This window comes from Vombatus ursinus, unplaced genomic scaffold (assembly GCF_900497805.2).
Source record: "Vombatus ursinus unplaced genomic scaffold, bare-nosed wombat genome assembly UNPS02014774.1, whole genome shotgun sequence".
NCBI lineage: Eukaryota > Metazoa > Chordata > Mammalia > Diprotodontia > Vombatidae > Vombatus > Vombatus ursinus.
This window is the reverse complement of record NW_020954552.1, coordinates 5,025,342-5,043,831: the sequence shown is the minus strand read 5'-3', so window position 1 is coordinate 5,043,831 and position 18,490 is coordinate 5,025,342. Positions and strand designations below refer to the sequence as shown.

The 18,490-nt window shown below is 37.2% G+C and overlaps 1 protein-coding gene across 1 annotated transcript in view; it reads left to right on the top strand.

Moving 5' to 3' along the window:
• ADGRV1 (adhesion G protein-coupled receptor V1) overlaps positions 1-18,490 on the top strand; it is a 645,475-nt gene that overhangs the window by 64,730 nt on the left and 562,255 nt on the right. The window contains exons 21-23 of the mRNA XM_027864178.1: positions 7,736-7,912; positions 14,500-14,680; positions 17,703-17,905. Coding sequence (XP_027719979.1) covers positions 7,736-7,912; positions 14,500-14,680; positions 17,703-17,905 — 561 coding nt within the window. The remainder of the gene's footprint in view (positions 1-7,735; positions 7,913-14,499; positions 14,681-17,702; positions 17,906-18,490) is intronic.

Genomic DNA, 18,490 nt, shown 5'->3' with positions numbered 1-18,490 from the left:
AGTTAAGAACCAATTAGATTGAGGACTCAGTATTTTTTTTTTTTTTTGTATTAGACTTGTGATTTCATGGATGTAGAGATCTCCCAAAGAGGAACTTCCTCTACCAGTGCATATTGCCACCTTATCAGAGACTTAATCTTAGCTTCTATTTGGCTTTTAAAGCCCTCCATTTCTTGGCCCCTTCCTACTTTTCTAGTCTTACACCCTCCCTCCCCAATGTAGCCTGTGATCCAGTGGCAATGGCCTTCTGAAACACCCGATGTCCCTGCTACAGGCATTTTCACTGGCTCTCCAACATGCCTGGCCCTCATTCCCTCCTCATTTCTGCCCCCAGCTTCCCTGGCTCCCTTTCTGTAGGAAGTCTTTCCCGCTCTCCCTGAATGTTAGTTCCTTCCCTCTGTTACAAGTTATCTCTACAAGTTATCCTCTCTGTATCTTGTTTGTACATAGTGGTTTGCATGTTGTTTCCCTCATTAGATTGTGAGGTTCTTGAGAGAAGGGACTGTTTATTGACTTTCTTTGTATCCTCAGTAAATAGTAAATGCTTAATAAATGCCAATTGACTAACTGGCAGTTGCCTAAGGCATGCCCAGAGTCATGCAATCTTTTGTCAGACACATGTCAGATGTGGGACTTGAACCCAGGCCTCCCTGCCTCTGCTAACTCTCTATCCTTTGTGCCACACTTCCTGAATATGGATTAATGTATGCACATTATTGAACAAATGATCTTTTAGAGTCTGGCTTGAGAATAAATGCATCTCACCGAATGAAATTACCTTCAAGACACCACTTAATTTCTACTGACTTCATGGGATCTTATAAGAATAAACTATTTGTTAGCAATTTATATGTTGAGAGTTGATGTGAAAATGGGATGATATTTATTTATTGCATTTACTTCTAATAGATGACAAAGGGATGTAAAACATATTGATATTTATCTGAGAGTTTTCAGATAAAACTGCTTAATCAAGGGCTAGCTAATAAGCTTCTGTAGCCATAGTAAATGCCGTTCTTATCAGCCTTCTTGGCTGGTATAAATTTACAGGGCCCTTTGCTGCTCTTCTTATCTGTCCTTTCTAAATGTTCAGGGACTCGCTGAAGTTGTTGGTTTCCTGTTCAGGAACATGAGACCCTTTGAAGCAGTCTCACAGGTGTTATATGTGGCAGCAAAGGCCTGTGGGAGCTCCAAGGACCTGACGAGAGTTCTGATTGCCTTAGCAGTGCAATTCCAGCATGTTTCCTTTAATTATATATTCAGAAGATAAAATAATAAAGATTAAAAGACAAAGTCAGAATTTAAATTTTATACATCATATGCCCCACTCTACTACAAATGGGGGAACAAGTATCAGTATAAAGTGTACACTGACCTTTCTGATCTATTTATAAAGGGAAGGAAGTGAGAAATCTCCACGATGCCTGAAGTGTGGGACTACAATTCTAGTCAGTCAGTAAACATTGACTAAGTGCCTGCTGTGTGGCAGACTGTGCTAGGCACGGGGATTCAGAGAAAGGCAGGACAGTCCTTGCTGTCAAGGAGCTGATGGTCTAATGGGGGAGACAACATGCAGACAACTATGTACAAACAAGCTATCTACAGGATGGAGATCATCGACAGGGAAGGCACTAGAATGAAGGGGTATTAGAAATCTTTCCCGTGGAAGATGTTTTAGCATGGATTTTAAGGAGGCCAGGGAAGCCAGGAGGAAGAGATGAGGAGTGAGAGCATTTGGGGTATTAAGGACTGCCGGAGAAAATGCCCAGAATCAGGAGATGGAGCATCTTGTTTGGACTGAATAGTATGTGGGGGGTTGGGCTGAGGGTATAGGGTATAAGAAGACTAAAAAGGGGTGTGTGTGTGTATGTGTGTGTGTGTGTGTAAGGTAATGAAGGGTTTTGAATGCCAAACAAAGAATTTTATGTTTAATTATGTTACATTTGACCCTGATAGTGACAGCAGTGGAGTTTATTGAGTAGGAGTGTGACATTGTCAGCCCTGAACTTTAGGATGATCACTTTGACAGCTAAGTGGAGGACAGGGATTTGGAGTGAGGAGAGATTTGATGCCGGTAGAGCTGGCTATTGCAGTAGTCCAAGCATGAGGTGATAAGGGTCTGCCCCAGGGTAGTGGCAATGGCAGAGGAGAAAAGGACGCATGTGCAAGATCTTAGGAAGGTAAAATTGACAGGCCTTGGCATCAGATTGGATACACAAGGAGAGAGAAAGTGAGGAGTCACAGATAACGCCTAGGTTGCAATCCTGGGTAACAGGGGCTCCTCCAGAATAATGAGTGCTTTGGAGACTTCTCCTTCTCTGGGATAAAGTGTGGTATGGACTTTTGGTCTGGATTTGGATCATCACATTACTAGTGATTCCGATGTACGTTTAAAAAGAGAGCTCTAATGATAGTACCTTTTATTTGGCTGGCATTTTAAAGGTGTCGAAACACTTTCACATGCATTTTTAATTAATCCTTATAATAGTCCTGTGAGGTAGGAAGGACAGACTTAATTGTCCCCATTTTACAAATGATTTTACAAATTGATTCGTAGTGAAATTTCGATGTGTTCAGAGTTACACAGCGAATAGTAGAGCCTGAGCCTCCTGGGACTAGGTATTCTGAATGCAACCCTAAGCCTATGCCATAGTCTTGCCCAGGGTGGGCAACCTACAGCCTCAAGGCTCCATGTGGCCCTCTAGGTCCTCAAGTGCAGTCTTTGGGACTCAGTTTTCCCATCTATAAAGTGAAGAGGCTGGACTGAAAGACCTTGAAGGTTCTTTCTAGCTCTAAGTCTGTGATCCTGTGGTCAGCTCATTGTGTGCATGAGGATAGAGGCAGGAGTTTTGGTTACGAAATCCTGGCCTGGCTCTTCTACCAACTAACTCCACGATGCTGGACATCTTTAATCTCTTTGGCCTCAACTGCCTTCTATGTCAAATGTGGAAGTAGAGCCGGATGCTCTGTATGGTCCCTAATGGTGCTTTCATTCTGATTCTGAGCTATGGAAGAACTTACTGAGAGAAAGAAATTGAATGCTGGTAGTGGGTTACGGTGGGGAGGAATTTGTGGAATTCTCGTCCCTGGAAATGTTAAGGAAAGGATTAGCAACTCCTTTTGATCTTATCTAAAGGCATGTTATGCTGTGATATTTTTGTCTCATGTTCAGAGAAAAAACAATGCCAGTCTTATGGATTTTTAAAGAGACTACAATTTTGTCAATGTGAGAAATGGTACTTTTCTGAAAATGTGTCCTCCCCACCCTTAGATCTAAAGGCCTCTCACAGATCATCTCACAGTGATGACCTGTGTTTATAAACTTCCTTTTATAGTCATTTGGCATGATCTAAGCTGCCAGTTAGTCTAAATTAAAAATAAAACATATTTTTATTAAATAATTGCATTATTTTGAATATTTAGCACATTCTGCTTTAGTATGATATATATGTGCATGTGTGTGGAAATCCTTTTGTGATTGCAAGCTCCCATGCCAGGCCTGGAGTCAGAAAGATCTGAGTTCAAACACTTATTAGTTATGTGACCCCTGGGCAAGTCACTTAACCCTGTTTGCCTCAGTTTCCTCATCTATAAAATGAGCTGGAGAAGGAAATGACAAACCACTACAGTATCTCTGCTGAGGAAAACCCAAATGGGGTCATGAACATTTGGAAACAATTGAAACAACTAAAGAATGAAAAGCCTCCCTGAATTGTAAAGTCCTTTCTGGCACCACTGGCCTCTTCCAGTTAATTAACTATTTGGCTGAAAGGCCTTTTCTCCTATTGCCATTTTCTACTCTGCTATATTTTCTCTGTCATATTTCAGAACCTAAATTTTCTACTTTAATATACTTATTTTGTTGAAGTACAACTATGTATTTGAGTGCTTGTAAATGAATAAGATTTATTGCTTATTGTGTCAGTGTCAGTCTTTTTTAGTGACACTGGTCTAAAGAATTTAAGTATGGAAATTAATGATTTAAAAAAATAAATTACTGTAACAAAATTTTAGAGATACATTTTGAGAATATCCTTATGAGAATGAGAACTTTATTTCAGCTTGAACTATAGTTACTATTAAGTGCCTACCATATGTTATGTTAATAAATTCTTTCTCTACAAGTGCTATTGATAACAATCTGATACCACAGACTATCACCCAAGCATGAAAATAAATTAAAAATTCATGAGATATGCTAATTTTTAGCATTCATCTTCTATTTCAGCAAGGAAAGATTATTCACAGATAAGAACAATTAATTTTTTTCTAGAAAAAAAGGTTCTAATAATTTTTACCCATGTTCATCCTTCCTTTTGTATCCCTGCTGATTTAGACAAGGCCTTGCAAATGCTGAAATCTCAAGAGACACCAGGGCTGTGTATCATTCAATTCTTTGAGAATTTGAATGATTATGATTCTGTAACTTGTTCAGTAGGATTATAGTTGGGTAAAAATGTTAGAAATAGTTTTCTCTGGTGTCTTCATTTTACAGATGAAGAGACGGAGGCCTGGAGTAGGTTATTCACATAGATATAAGTAACTGAGTCAAGACTCAAACTCAGGCCCTTTGACTTGAGGTGAAGTTGTATTTCTCTTGTATTACACTATTGGGTATTAATATTCCTTTATATCAAATGGCCTAAATGTTCATGTGTACCACATCTTAAAACTAAATTACAACCTAACAGTAGGGGAAAAAGTTTAGTATTCCATCTTCTGTTTCAAACTTTTATTTGATAAAGAGATTTTTCCCTATGGCCTTTTCTCCAGGAGCTGAACTCTCCTGAACTCTTCTAAAGCTTACTTTTCAGTTGCCTTTGGAATCTTGATATACGATACACATGTGAGTGAGCTTGTTAATTGTTAGTTAAGGATGGTTTTAACTTTTAATACAATCTTTCGATAGTAAACTTTGGGTTAGAAAAATTTTCCCCATATGAAAATGACAAAAACAATTTTGAAGCCTGTCATTTAATCAACAAGCATTTATTTGGTGCCTACTGTGTGCAAAGCATTGTAGAAGGCACTGAGGATACAAATATAAAGTGAGATGGTCTCTGGCCCTTAAAGAGCTAACCTTCTACTGTACCCAAAGAAAAATTTCACCGCTGTTCTGTGTATGCATATAATTTCATTTTTATTCCCTGTTAGCCCTGTTGGTATAGCATGGTATAAAAGAAAGAGCCCTGACTTCAGTCAGAAAATGGGTTCTAATCCCTCCTTTGACAATTATTAGCCATGTGACCATGGGCACGTGACATTCAATTACTCCAAGCCTCAGGTTTCTCATCTATAAAATAAGGCTGATTTTCACACAACATACTTTAGAGGAAAGAAATATGCTTAGTAACCTTTAAATGCTATAGAAACGTGGGATGTTATTATTATTTGTGTTCTTATAGTACGTGTCTTTGGTATTGAAAAGTGTCAGAGCTGGTGAATCATATGTGGATTGCTGTCTCATTCATTTATTTAATAAGAAATGTTACTACTTCTTGAAAATCTGGATTATAAAACATTTTTTATAACAGGATTTAAATTCACAGACCCACTGAACTTTTGTAATAAATATAATGGATTCACAAGGTTTACGACAACATGTTCCTTTATTCTGAAAGTTGTTTAATAAAAATGTGTAGATTTCAGAATATCCCTGTAGCATTATCTTTTGACCAACATCATTTTTTCTCTCTATTAATTCCTACTGATACCGTTTGAGCATGTGAATACTGCTTAGCCTGACCTTGTGATGGGAGTCTTGGGACTCAGAAAAACTTACTTTTAGATTTTTTTTTGAGTTAGTGTAGGTTGGGATAGTTGTAGAAGCAGAACATAGTGGATTAGCACCAGGGGAATGGATCTATGTAGAAAGGATGGTAATTGGGTTCTATTCTTCTTCCCTCTATTCTGGGAATGGAGGGAAGAAAAAAAAGGTAGGAAATGGGTGGAATACTGTAGCCTTTGGTGTTTTATTTTGTCAAGATCTGTGTAGTGAGGGAAGACCAGACTCTGTTTACCAATGCAGATCAGCAACTGTTCTGTAAATTTTAGAGAGATATATCTAGCATTGGAAAGTTAAGTGACCTTTTCAGGGTCACACAAGCAGTCTGTAGCAGAGGCAAGCCTTGAACACAAGTCTTCCTGAATCAAGGTCAGGATAGCTCTCTCTTCATTCAAGAATATGAAAATTAGGGAAAGTTAAGGAATATAAAATCAAAGATACAATATTTGTGTTCTGGGTTGAGTGAATACATTTCACCTATTTCCCCCTCACCTGACTGATTACCTCCTCTTTGTATTGTTGAACATTTTCATGTGAATTTTGGCATGAGGATTGGGTTTCAGAAGGACTTGACTCTCCTTTTACTACAATTTTTTCAGTTCTGAATTGGTGGAACCAGTTAACCTACTGTTTATGGACGAGCTGTTCAGCTTTCTAGTTTGATCATTTTGTAGAACAGAATAGAATCCATCTTAGAGTAACCAAATTAATTTTATTTTAATGATTTATAATAGGGCATATCTAAGATTTAAATCAATCTCTAAAATTGTTCAAAAATGAGGCTTATAGATTTAAGCTATACAAACTGAAGTATTAGATTTAAAATATAAGAAATCTTAAATTATAGTTTAAATAGAGGGCAGTTAAATGTTTATTAAGTGCCTACTGTACACAAAGTTTTGTTCTAGGCAGTGTAAAGGATAAAAAGGGGAATGAGGTGTTGTCCTTACAATACAATCTCCCACAAGGCAGAAATACTTGAAATGTTAAACAGTAGCCTAACAAGTGACTGTATAAGACACTAAAATTAATTTTTTAAAAACTTTAACCAATTATAATGAAATCTAGATGTTATAGCAATATTCTTCAGAGGCCATAGCTTCTGTTAGCATCCAGATATTTATGATTTTCCTCCTGTTACCTTCTCCCATACATATTCTAAATAGGATAAAGTGTTGGACCTGGAGTCAGGAAGATCCAAGTTCAAGTCTGGTCGCAGATACTTTCTAGCTTACTACGCTTACTACATAAGTCATGGGCAAGTCATTTAAGCTCTGTTTTCCTCAGTTTCCTCATATGTAAAATAGGGATAATAGTAACTTCTACCTCCCAGGGTTGTTATGAGGATCAAATGAGTTAATAATTTTAAAGCACTTATCACAGTGCCTGTAAGCACTCTATAAATGTTAGCTATCATTGTATAATAACAGTGTTTATTAAGGCAGAGAGACACTGTAGCTTATTGAATAGACTATTGTCCTTGGAATCATTAAGATCTGGGTTAAAGCCCCATCTTTGACACATACTTTCTATGTGACTTTAGGCACGTAGAATCCCCAAACAGCTTTGTTTTCTCAAGACATAAACTGCATAAGAAGATGTTGGTGTATGTTGGTAGAGGAAAGTTTTCATTAAGAGCTCCCTACAATGATGAAATCACAGATTCCATTAAAAAATTCTCTATGGGTGGGTATACATGAATCTATATAAATTATCACATGAATCAGCATGTAAAGTGTCTGTAAAAATAGATTCTATCCAAAGTACACCATTTCTGTCACAGAATATATGTGTCTATGTACCATTTTCTAAATAGGTAGCAGAAAATTGCTGAATTTTGATGAGAAGGTGGAGATTTTACAACAATTTTCTGGTTTTCTTACATACAGTCTCCTTTACTGAGTTATTAGGATCAGCATTTATCTAAAAATAATTTTCATTTAATTTCAGATAGCAGAGGAGGGGTCCACCATATCCTGTGTCATTGAGAGAACCCGGGGAGCCCTGGATTATGTACATGTTTTTTACACTGTTTCACAGATCTATTCTACTGGCATTAATTACATTGTTGATGATTTTGCTAATGCCAGTGGAACTATCACATTCCTCCCTTGGCAGAGATCAGAGGTAAACCCTACTTTCTCTTATTAATGTTAATTATTTGTTTCTTTGAAAGTCTCCTGTAATGTAATTTTCTGGTGTACGTATGCTTTAATGTAATTCCATAGCTTATTATTTCAGAACTTAAGGACTTAACAATATGAATTTGATTTAAAATAATGTAGGTTTTTCTTTATGTTCATGTGTATATTCAGGGGGAGACAGAAGGGGTATGGAAACCCACACACAGTCCTTTTTGGACTTTCATATGAAAGAAAAGGGTAAGGCTATGAAATTTATTTGGGTCTACTATTTCCCATTTCTTCTTATTCAAACCAAATGAATTAGCAGATGTAAAGTGCTTTGCAAACTTTCAAACATATTGAGTACCAATACAACTACATGTCATATGACTTTCAAAGATATTTTATTGTTGGGTACACAGTTGTTTCTCTTTTCTTAAAATTTGACTTCTGACATTCATGAGTTGAGAATAGAAAATATACTTGTATTCTGATATTTATACTTCCACATCAAACTTTTCATTATTATCCTTCCTTTTTTGTTTAAAAGTAAGTTTCAGTGTTTAGGGTATGCTATTGAATGGACTAATCTTTCAAAGAATTATTTCTAAATAGCATATTTATTAATATATTTCCATCTTTTTTAGATTTTTTTTCCTTGATAAAATGGGAAGTGCTGGGGACATAGAGAAGGTGGGAATTTATATAGTGATATTACTTTGGTAACAGTGAACACTGGCAGCTACTAAGTTGGGGGAAAAATTCTTCCCAAGTAAACTAATGCAGTAAAAGCCCCCATTTAGAGCAAAATCTCTGAAGAGTGACTTCTTCTACCACAAAAGTACCCAGAAAATCCAGCCAGAAGCCCATGGGTAAACAAAGCAGTAGGAACCATCAAAGCCCCTGTAGGCACAGGTAAACAAGCCCACAGCCTCCCAGTAGATACATATGGCCTGTAAACTTCTGTGCCCAGAGGCACTGAAAGCGGAAGGCTCCCCCACCCCCACTCAGAAAATCCCAGGATGGTTGGAAAGCTCCAGTTTGGGGTCTTCACAGGCTTCAGAAAGTGACTGTAACCAAGGCAGTGCAGTAGTACTCCAACAGAAACACACCAGTGCTTGGGACTCCTAAATCCATAGCCTTCGATACTGAGATGTTATGGAAGTCTCTGAAGATCTAGCACCCTGAACATTAAAGATCCAGGGTGGAGGTCCTAACCCCCGGAGGTAGGGGTCAGCAGAGTAAGAGACCCAGGGAGAGCCAAAGTAGGAGTGATCACTGCTCCCAAAAGTATAGCAAGGGCTAGAGTCTGGTCCTGGCCCTAAGCACTAATTTGGGAAATAAAGTTAGAGAAATGAATAAACCAAAGAAAATATCAACCAGTGTTTTTATAGCTCTAGAAATCCTTTTATCCCCCCTCCAAAAGAAGAAGAGAATGAATCTATATTGCAAAGAAAAAAAGAGATTACTAGCCCCACTCAATGATTCAAGCTGCCATGTTGTACAGAAGCAAAGGCTTTTAACTTTTTTTTGTCCATTGTTTTCATTAATATGGAGCCCAGAGACATAGCCCTGTCTCTCAACAACTCCTTTCCAGACTTTGCTGTGGAAGAATTTGTTCAGATGTGTGCCAGTTCTCAAAGTTCCAACTTGGAAAGGAAGAGGGATGTCACAGGACCCAAAGAAGCATCCATTGAGACTTCAGCAACCCACCCTCAAGTGGAAGCTGATTGTCCTTTACCTTCTGAAGAGTTTCTTTTACTGCCAGATGAGCTCTCAGCGTACTCCGGAGGGATGCACCCCAGCAGGAAAGGCCCTGCAGATACGACCGTCCTGCCTCAGTGAAGCAAGGCACAACCTTGGCAACAATAGAGATGCTGACTTCTCACACCGCCAAACCAGACATGTTGCCTGCTTCCCTGCCTGCAGTTGAGGAAGAGGTGGAAGACAGAAGGGATGCTGTCGGCCCTTGCAAAATTAAGAGGAGAGAATGGGTGCGCTTTTCTCTGTACCAATGGCAGGCCTTGGTGGATCATTTCAAGGTGAATAGAAACCCCACATCCAATGATGTGAAACCCCTGGCTGCTCAGCTGGACCTCTCTGCTAGCCAGGTCCATAACTGGTTCCGAAATGAGAGGAAGAAATACAATAGGTGGTTTGCACACTTGCAGGATGGGGCTGACCCAGAGACAGTGAATGTCCTGAGGAAGGGCTGGTCTCTGAGATCTGGTGTAGGTGCCATGGTGGAATATCTTCAGGAGAAGTAAGAAGAAGTTTATCTGGAGAGCCTAAGATACCTTATGTGAAGGCTTAAAATCTTGTATGTCATTTGGCCACATAAGGCAACATGGAACCATATCCCTTGTGAAAAATTGAAAAAAAAAAAGATAGAAGGAGCCCAGGTTGTGAAAAGCTAAAAAGGGCGAAGAACTTTCCTCTCTGGGCCCCAGTTTCCTCATCTATGGTGTTTGGACTAGATGATCTCTGAAGTTCCTTCTGGTCCTAAATCTATAATACTATGACCCATGGGTTTAAATCCCAGCTATGCCACTACTTACATGACCTTGGAAAAATCATTTTACTTCTCTACACTCAGTCTCCTCATTTGTAAAATGAAGTCTGCTCAGTCTGTGTCCCAAAGAGATTTAAATAAAAAAGAGGGAAATGTACCTATTTGAAGAAAAATATTTATAGCAGCTCTTTTTGTGGTGTTAAAGAATTAGAAACTGAGAAGAGGCCCATCAGCTGGGGAGTGGCTAAACAAGTTGTGGTATGTAATTTTATTTATTTATTTTTAGGCAATTGGGGTTAAGTGACTTGCCCAGGGTCACACAGCTAGTAAGTGTCAAGTGTTTGGTCTGAGGCTGGATTTGAACTCAGGTCCTCCTGACTTCAGGGCCCGTGCTCTATCCACTGCACCACCTAGCTGCCCTCTGGTATGTGATTTTAAAGGAATATTATTATGCTATAAGAAATGAGGAACAGGATGATTTCAGAAAAATATAGACCAAAGTGTTTGAGTTTTCTCTTTCTTTCTGTTTTGCCCCCCACAAAATGACTCATATGAGAATATATTTTACATGCTTGCACATGCATAACCTATATCAAATTACTTGTCCTACCAGGGAGAAAGGAGGGGAGGGAGTGATAAAATTTGGAACTCAAAACTTTAAAAAAAGAATGTTAAAATTGTTTTTATGTATGAAAAATAGATTTCCCACAATTACTATATGAATACCCAGAAGATATGAAGCAAGAGTTTTTAAAAAAATGAAATATAAACCTTGGAGGAAATTGGAAATTGGAAGGAAATTGGAATAAAGTTTAGAAGAGAAAGTGGTAAACCTTGTCCAAGAAATGGGCTCCCTGAAAACTAGAATGGACCAAACAAAAATCAATAACTCCATGAGAGAATAAGGATTGTTAAGAATAAGATCAAAAGTTTGAAAAAGTAAAAAAAAATGTAAGGTGTCATTTAAAAAACAACTGCCTTAGAAAAGAGATCAAGAAGAGATAATTTAATACATTGCACACCCTGGAAACCATGATTAAAAAAAAAAAACCTAAACACTGTATTTCAGAAGTCACTTAAGTCACTATATATAGGTGTGTATGATTATGTAAATGATTGTATGTAAGTAAATATGTAAATACTTATATATGTATGCATGTATGTAAATACTCACACTTATTAGGACCAGAGGGCAAAATATAGAAAGACTTCACCTTCTGAGAGAAATTCCAAAGGAAGGGTCCTGGGAATGTTATAACCCAAATCCATAGCTCTCAAGTCTAAGGAAAAATACTGCAAGCTTCCAGAAAGAAACAATTCAAGTTCAAATGAGCCACAATGATGATCACAGGAATGTAAATGAGAGGAGAAGATGTGGGCTTCTACTTGAAGTGGTATCCCCCTCCTCAAAGACTAAGGGAATTTCTAAGAAAATGTCTGCTGTTTACCCAAGTTCCCTTCCTGGTCCCTTACTGTTAACAGATGCTGTACTATACTCTGCTACTCCTTTACCAAATGTTTCTGGTACCCTGTATTTTGATCTAGCCTCAAAGAGACCAAGGATTAGTAAGAGATAAATATAAATGTAAATTAAGGAAAAGAACCAAATCTCTCCCTAAATATAAGGAATTTTCCTAACTAGGGTTTTGGAGCAGTAATGATTACATTCCTAACTTTTTGTTTAACATAAACTCCCTAAAGCATGAGGTGAGGGTACCCCATGGAGTGGTAGATAATTATATTGTCCCTAAGGTAAAAATTAGCCAATTATTGTGACAGAATGTTAGTAGAAGTTACCAGAGCTTGCTCTGCTGGCATCCCATGATGAGGTATCAGAAAAAGATGTTTGTGGAAGTTTTTTTTTCTTCCCAGAATGGGCCAAAACATTGAGTTTCATTTGGGAAAAATATACTGCCTTTGGTTCATTTGGGAAGAATATACTGCCTGAAGTTTTGTCCCTTATGTTTTTAACTAGTTTTTAAATTTATTTTTCTATATATTATTTATTGTATCGTTATGCCTGCAGTTATTGGCCTCAGTCCCACTGAAAGCAGTTACTGTTTTTGGCCACATGGTGGCCACGAACCACTATCACCACCACCAGCAGTATTACCTGATTCTAAAGTGAAGGTCACTTTAACAACAATAATCTTAAATAAATAATCATAGCTTATCACAAGCAGCAGATATTCATTGAGTGCCTATTCTTTGTAAGAAACTATGCCAAGCACTGTGGACAAAGCTAACACCCAGAATTACGTGTAAGCTCCAACTCTTTCCTAATTACCTTTCTCAAAATATTAGGAACCAAAAAAGTATATTTAAAATAAAGAGAACAAGTCTACAGTTGAAATACTTCATAGAATTTTCACACTGGTGAAGGTACAGGTTTGGTCATATGTACCAGGATACAAAGTGACACGTATTGAGCAATGAGTGATTTACAAGTTATACAAGCAAATTGTTCCAGGGAAAATTAGCCAATGTAATAATAAAAATAACTGATCTTTCCTACATTATTGGAAATTGAGGTTTTAAAAACATGTTTTGTTATTTCATCCTCACAATAATTCCATAAGGTAAGGATAACATGCATTATGATAACCATTTTACAAATAAGAAAGCCAAATGTGAGAATTACAGTTCAGAATTAACAGATGGAACATTAGAAGAAGTAAACCTCAAATTCAGATTAAATGATACTTTATTTCATACAAATAACACAGGGTTCATTATTATTTTCAATAACAAATATATTAATTACCCTCCTTTAAAATTAATCTGTCCCTCTTACCACCCTCATTCATCCCCCAATTAAGCATATATAAAAAAAAATCTCAAAACATACCCACATGGTCCAGTATGACAAATTCTCACATTAGTCACCTATGGCCCTTTCTAACTCTAAAATCGTATGAAGCACCTACCAGGTTTGTAACTGTGAATACATTGAGATTTACATGAAACAGTAATTAAAATTTTAGGAAAACTGCCTAGAGAAGCTGACAGGGCTTACCAATACTTTAAACAATACAATTTTATATTATCATATACAACTACATAATTAATTCTCATAAAAGGCAATTGCAGAAGACCTAAACATTTATGAAATGCATATTCAGAATTAACATCAAATTTTCAAATTAGGGGGCAGCTAGGTGGCGCAGTGGATAGAGCACTGGCCCTGAAGTTAGGAGGACCTGAGTTCAAATCTGGCCTCAGACCTGACACTTAGTAACTGTGTGACCTTGGGCAAGTCACTTAACCCCAATTGCCTAAAAATAAAAAAAAAATTCAAATTAGTTATAGCTTTAAGAGGAATTTTCTCTGTCTGGCTTCAGTCTGGTTCTACTAACATATTACATGCCTGCTGTGTGTGATCCGTTGCAAGCTCTCTGATATTCCCTCCAAGATATAAAACTTCAGTCTTGCCTTAGCACCTTCGTGTTCATGTCTTCCTTTGGATCTGCTTTCATTCTGTACAGGTTTGCCCAGAAGAAAACTATTTCAAAGTTCCTAGATTTGTACCCTCTAATAATAATACTAGAGATCATGATGATACAAATAATAATAACTAGAATTTACGTAGTGCTTTAAGGTTTGCAAAGTTCTTTACAAATACTATTATCTCAATTGATACTCACAACAATCTTGTGAAGGAGGTGCTATTATTATGCTCATTTTAAAATTGAGGAAACTAAAGTAGACATGAGTTAAGTCACATCTTAGGGGGCACATGGATATTAAATGTTTAAGGGAAGACTTGCATTCAGGTTGAATGCAAATCCCATGTTCTCTCCACTGTGGTACCTAGTGGCACCCAGTTTGGTAACACATTCTGAGCAATCTAACATTTTTGGACAGATTATACTTTGCCCCGTGTAGTTATTTGAGGTATTTAATTAGGAGACCAAGGTTCACATGTATTTAAACACTGAATACAAGCGTTTTGGGGTAGAAATGAATTGCAATAATAAGTAACTAAGAAGATTAAGTGTGGTTTAAAGATCACTGCTTTTTCTTTGGGGAGTAATATCCATGTTTCCTAACCTAACATCTCTGACTTTTTATAATTCTAGGTCTTGAATCTCTATGTTATTGATGATGACATCCCAGAGCTTAATGAGTATTTCCGGGTAACACTGGTCTCTGCAATTCCTGGAGATGGGAAAATAGGTTCCACTCCAACTAGCGGAGCAAGCATAGATGTTGAAAAGGAAACGACAGATATCACCATCAAAGCCAGTGACCATCCATATGGTAGTACCTTTTTCAGAAATCACCCTTTGTTTTGTGTTTAGGCTTCAGATTTGTCAAATAAAGTTTTGCTAAGTGACAGAAGGAAAAGTTCTGATTTGGACACTCAGCACTTAAGCGTCTAATTTGAATGTCATCTTTTACATGAACAACTATAAAGCTACATCCCTGAGTTATATAAATATATGACATGCATATAAACACATATGAATAAATAGTGCTTTTATGTAAAATTGTAATTTATTGTATTTAAGCTTTCAAAAACTAAATTTTTAAAAATTTAGATTATCTATAGATACTACTTTTCCTTTGTACTTCTGTTTTGTCTCCTTTCTTTTATGTGTAACCTAAAATCCAGCAGGAACTAGAAGTGAAGGTTTTTTAGAGACCTAAGGAGTCTCTTATTATAGTCTTTCAGTAACTAGAGAAATTTCCTGGGTTATCCCTCTGAAAGTCTGTTAACCTGGTCATGGACAACAAGAGCAAGAAAGAAGATTGAGGTCAGGTAATGGGGTGGCAATAGGGTAAAGGAATGTTGTAGTTTAGTGAAATGGGCACTGGATTAGGAGTTAAGAGCTTTAAGTTCAGTTCTTTAATCAACCAGTAAGTCACTTAAACTCTCTAAGCCTGTTTATTCATGTGTCAAATAATGTGCTTATGCTAGGTGATTTCTAAGGTTCCAGCTCTAATATTAAGTGATTCTGTATTTGGGAGCCAAATAACAAAGCTGGATGGCCTTCCATCTCCCCAAGTCTTTATAGTGAGGCCTTTAAAACAAGGTGTGTTGCCACTTCTCATAAAACCAGAGCTAAAAACAAATTCCAAATACTTTTTGATTATTTGAATTTTTTGGATTCGAGTAATTTGATCTTAGATAGTTGATGTTGATTGTGGTTGTAAAATTAAGCAAACATCCGTCTGACTTAAGTTCAGACATTCTTGTTTTCGAACAGATTTAAATTTGAGTTATTTGAATTTTGCTGTTTGGAGAAAAGATCACCAAATGAATGAGTGAATGAAGCACTTTATGTAAAACACTATACTTAGTGCTAGAGATATAAATAGAAAAGTCAGTCAGTCCCCGCTGTCCAGAAGCTCACATTCTATGGGAAAACAGCATATCTGAAAGGTATCTCATCCTATTATTCATATTGCATATTAATTATATGTTATTTAAAATGAAACTCCACTAATACCCTCCACCGATATGTCATCGTAATGGAGAAATGACTCTGGGTCATCAAAGGCTATACCAGGAGTGAGTAAGCTCCAGATGATCCTTTGAAAATGGAAAGATTTTCACTGTATATCTGTTGTTTGAGGACCAGCCTGGCTAAGGTTCTCCAAAAAAAAAAATGTAGGCATAGCACGTTTTAAAGTTTAGTCTGCATTATTAATAACTTTTGCATCACATTGTCTGGACAATTAACAAAACAATAAATCAAGCCCCAATTTGTGGCATTTGTTGATTTCCAAAATATAAATGCTCATATTGAAAATTTAACAGTTGTTTCTCTAATCCATGTTGAGCTGGCTCCAGCACACCCCTGCCTGCAAAGTACCTGAGCATGTATGTTCAGCCTTTGCTTAAAGACCTCGAGTAAAGAGGATTGCACTGCTTTCTGAGGCAGCCCATTCCACTGGTAGATAGCTCTGCTTATTAGGAATTTTACTTCATATGAAGGCTAAATTTTCTTCTTTGAAACTTTTGCCCATTGCTCCTGGTTCTGTCCTCTGGGGTCAAGTAAAACAAGTCTAATTCTTCTTGTATGAGATAGCCCTTTGATGGTAGTTTAATGGTACAGTACTAGTAATAGTAGTGGTGGTGGTGGTAGTAATAGTAGTAGTAGTAGTGGTAGTAATAGCAGTAGTGGTGGAGTAGCGATGGTAGTAATAGTGATAGTAGTGGTAGTAGTAGTAGTAGTGGGGCAGCTAGGTGACCCACTGGATAGAGCATTGGTTCTGGAATTAGGAAGACTCATCTTCCTGAGTTCAAATCTGGCGTCAGACACTTACTAGCTGTGTGATCCTGGGCAAGTCACTTAATCCCTTTTGCCTCAGTTTCCGCATCTGTAAAATGAGCTGGAAAAGGAAATGGAAAACTACTCTAGTATCTTTGCCAAGAAAACCCCAAATGGGGTCTGACATGACTGAAAAATGACTAAAAAGTAGTAGTAGTTGTGGTAGTAGTAGTAATAGTAGTAATTGTTGTTGTTGCTGCTGTTCAGTCATTTTTCACTTGTGTCCACCTCTTTGTGACTCCATTTGGAGTTTTCTTGGCAAAGACACTAGAGTGGTTTGCCACTTCCTTCTCCAGCTCATTTTACAGATCAAGAACTGAGGTAAACAGGGTTAAGTGACTTGACCAGGGTCACACAGCTAGCTAGTAAGTGTCTGAGCCAGATTTGAACTCAGGTCTCTAGGACTGGCATTCTATCCACTGTGCCACCCAGTTGCCCTCATAATTTAGTAATAATAGTAATAGTAGTAATGGTAATAATAGTGGTTGTAGTAGTAGGAGTAGTAATAATAATAATAGTATGGTGATAGTAGTAGTAGTAGTAGTAGTAGTAGTAGTAGTAGTGGGGGTGGTTGTGGTGGTAGTAGTAGTAGTAGTCGTAGTAGTGGTGGTAGTGGTAGTAGTAATAGTAGTAGTAGTAGTAGCTAACATTTATATAGTGCTTTAATGTTTTTAAAGCACCTTACAAATGTTATCTCATTTTATCCCCATAACAATGCTATAAGGTAGTGCTATTATTATCTTTATTTTATAGATAGGGAAACTGAAGCTAGAAGCAGTTAAGGGACTTGCTCTGAGTCATACAACTAGTAAGTGTCTGATGATTTGAATTGAGGTCTTCCTGACTCCTGATCCAGTGCTCTACCCATTATGCCATTTACCTGCTCCAAATACTTCCATTTAGCTAATGGATGAAAACACAGGTATTCATTTAAAATGAATAATGAAATCTATCTAATGTGACATTTGTGAGGATGTAAGTGATGGTGTTTTTGTATTTGTTAGGCTTACTTCAGTTCTCTGTGGGAATGCCTCCTCAGCCTGATGATAAGATGACTCTGCCTACAACTAATATCCCACACGTGACCGTGAAGGAAGAAGATGGAAAAGTTAAATTGTTGGTAGTTCGGGCACAGGGTCTTCTGGGAAGGGTGATGGTGGAATACAGAACAGTTTCATTGACAGCATTTAGTCCCAACGATTATCAGGTAAGTAGATGAGGATGTAAAATAGAACGCAAAGCACCCTCAGCCTTATGCTTGTTTTTGTTTCTATTTTTTTGGGGGGGGGTAGATTAAAGTACTTTTGAATACCAATGTGCAAAATATCACTTAAATAGTGTCAATTAATAATCAAATAATATTAAATAATAATAAAAATAATAAAATTTAACTAAATATTACCTAAAACAATGCTGCATCATTGGTAGCTAGGAGTGAGGAACACTCATAAGCTGATACAGAGTGAAGTGAGAAGCATGGAGCAAGAAAACAATTATACTGTAACAACCACATTATAAAGACAAAGTGCTTTATGTTTATAAAGGTACTTGCACTTAAATTCTCATTTAAATTACCATGATTTAGTCACACAATGTGTTTTCAGAGGATACATATTAATAACTTGTTCCCGACCACCAAACAAAATTTGCAACATTAACACCCACAAATTTTATATTAATTTCTGATAAATCTAGTACTTTGTACTTTTCATTGACTTTCCTGAAATTATTTTTCCTTCTTCTTTTCTGTAATATATTTATTCCTTCTGGCCTGTTCATTTTGCTTCATTAC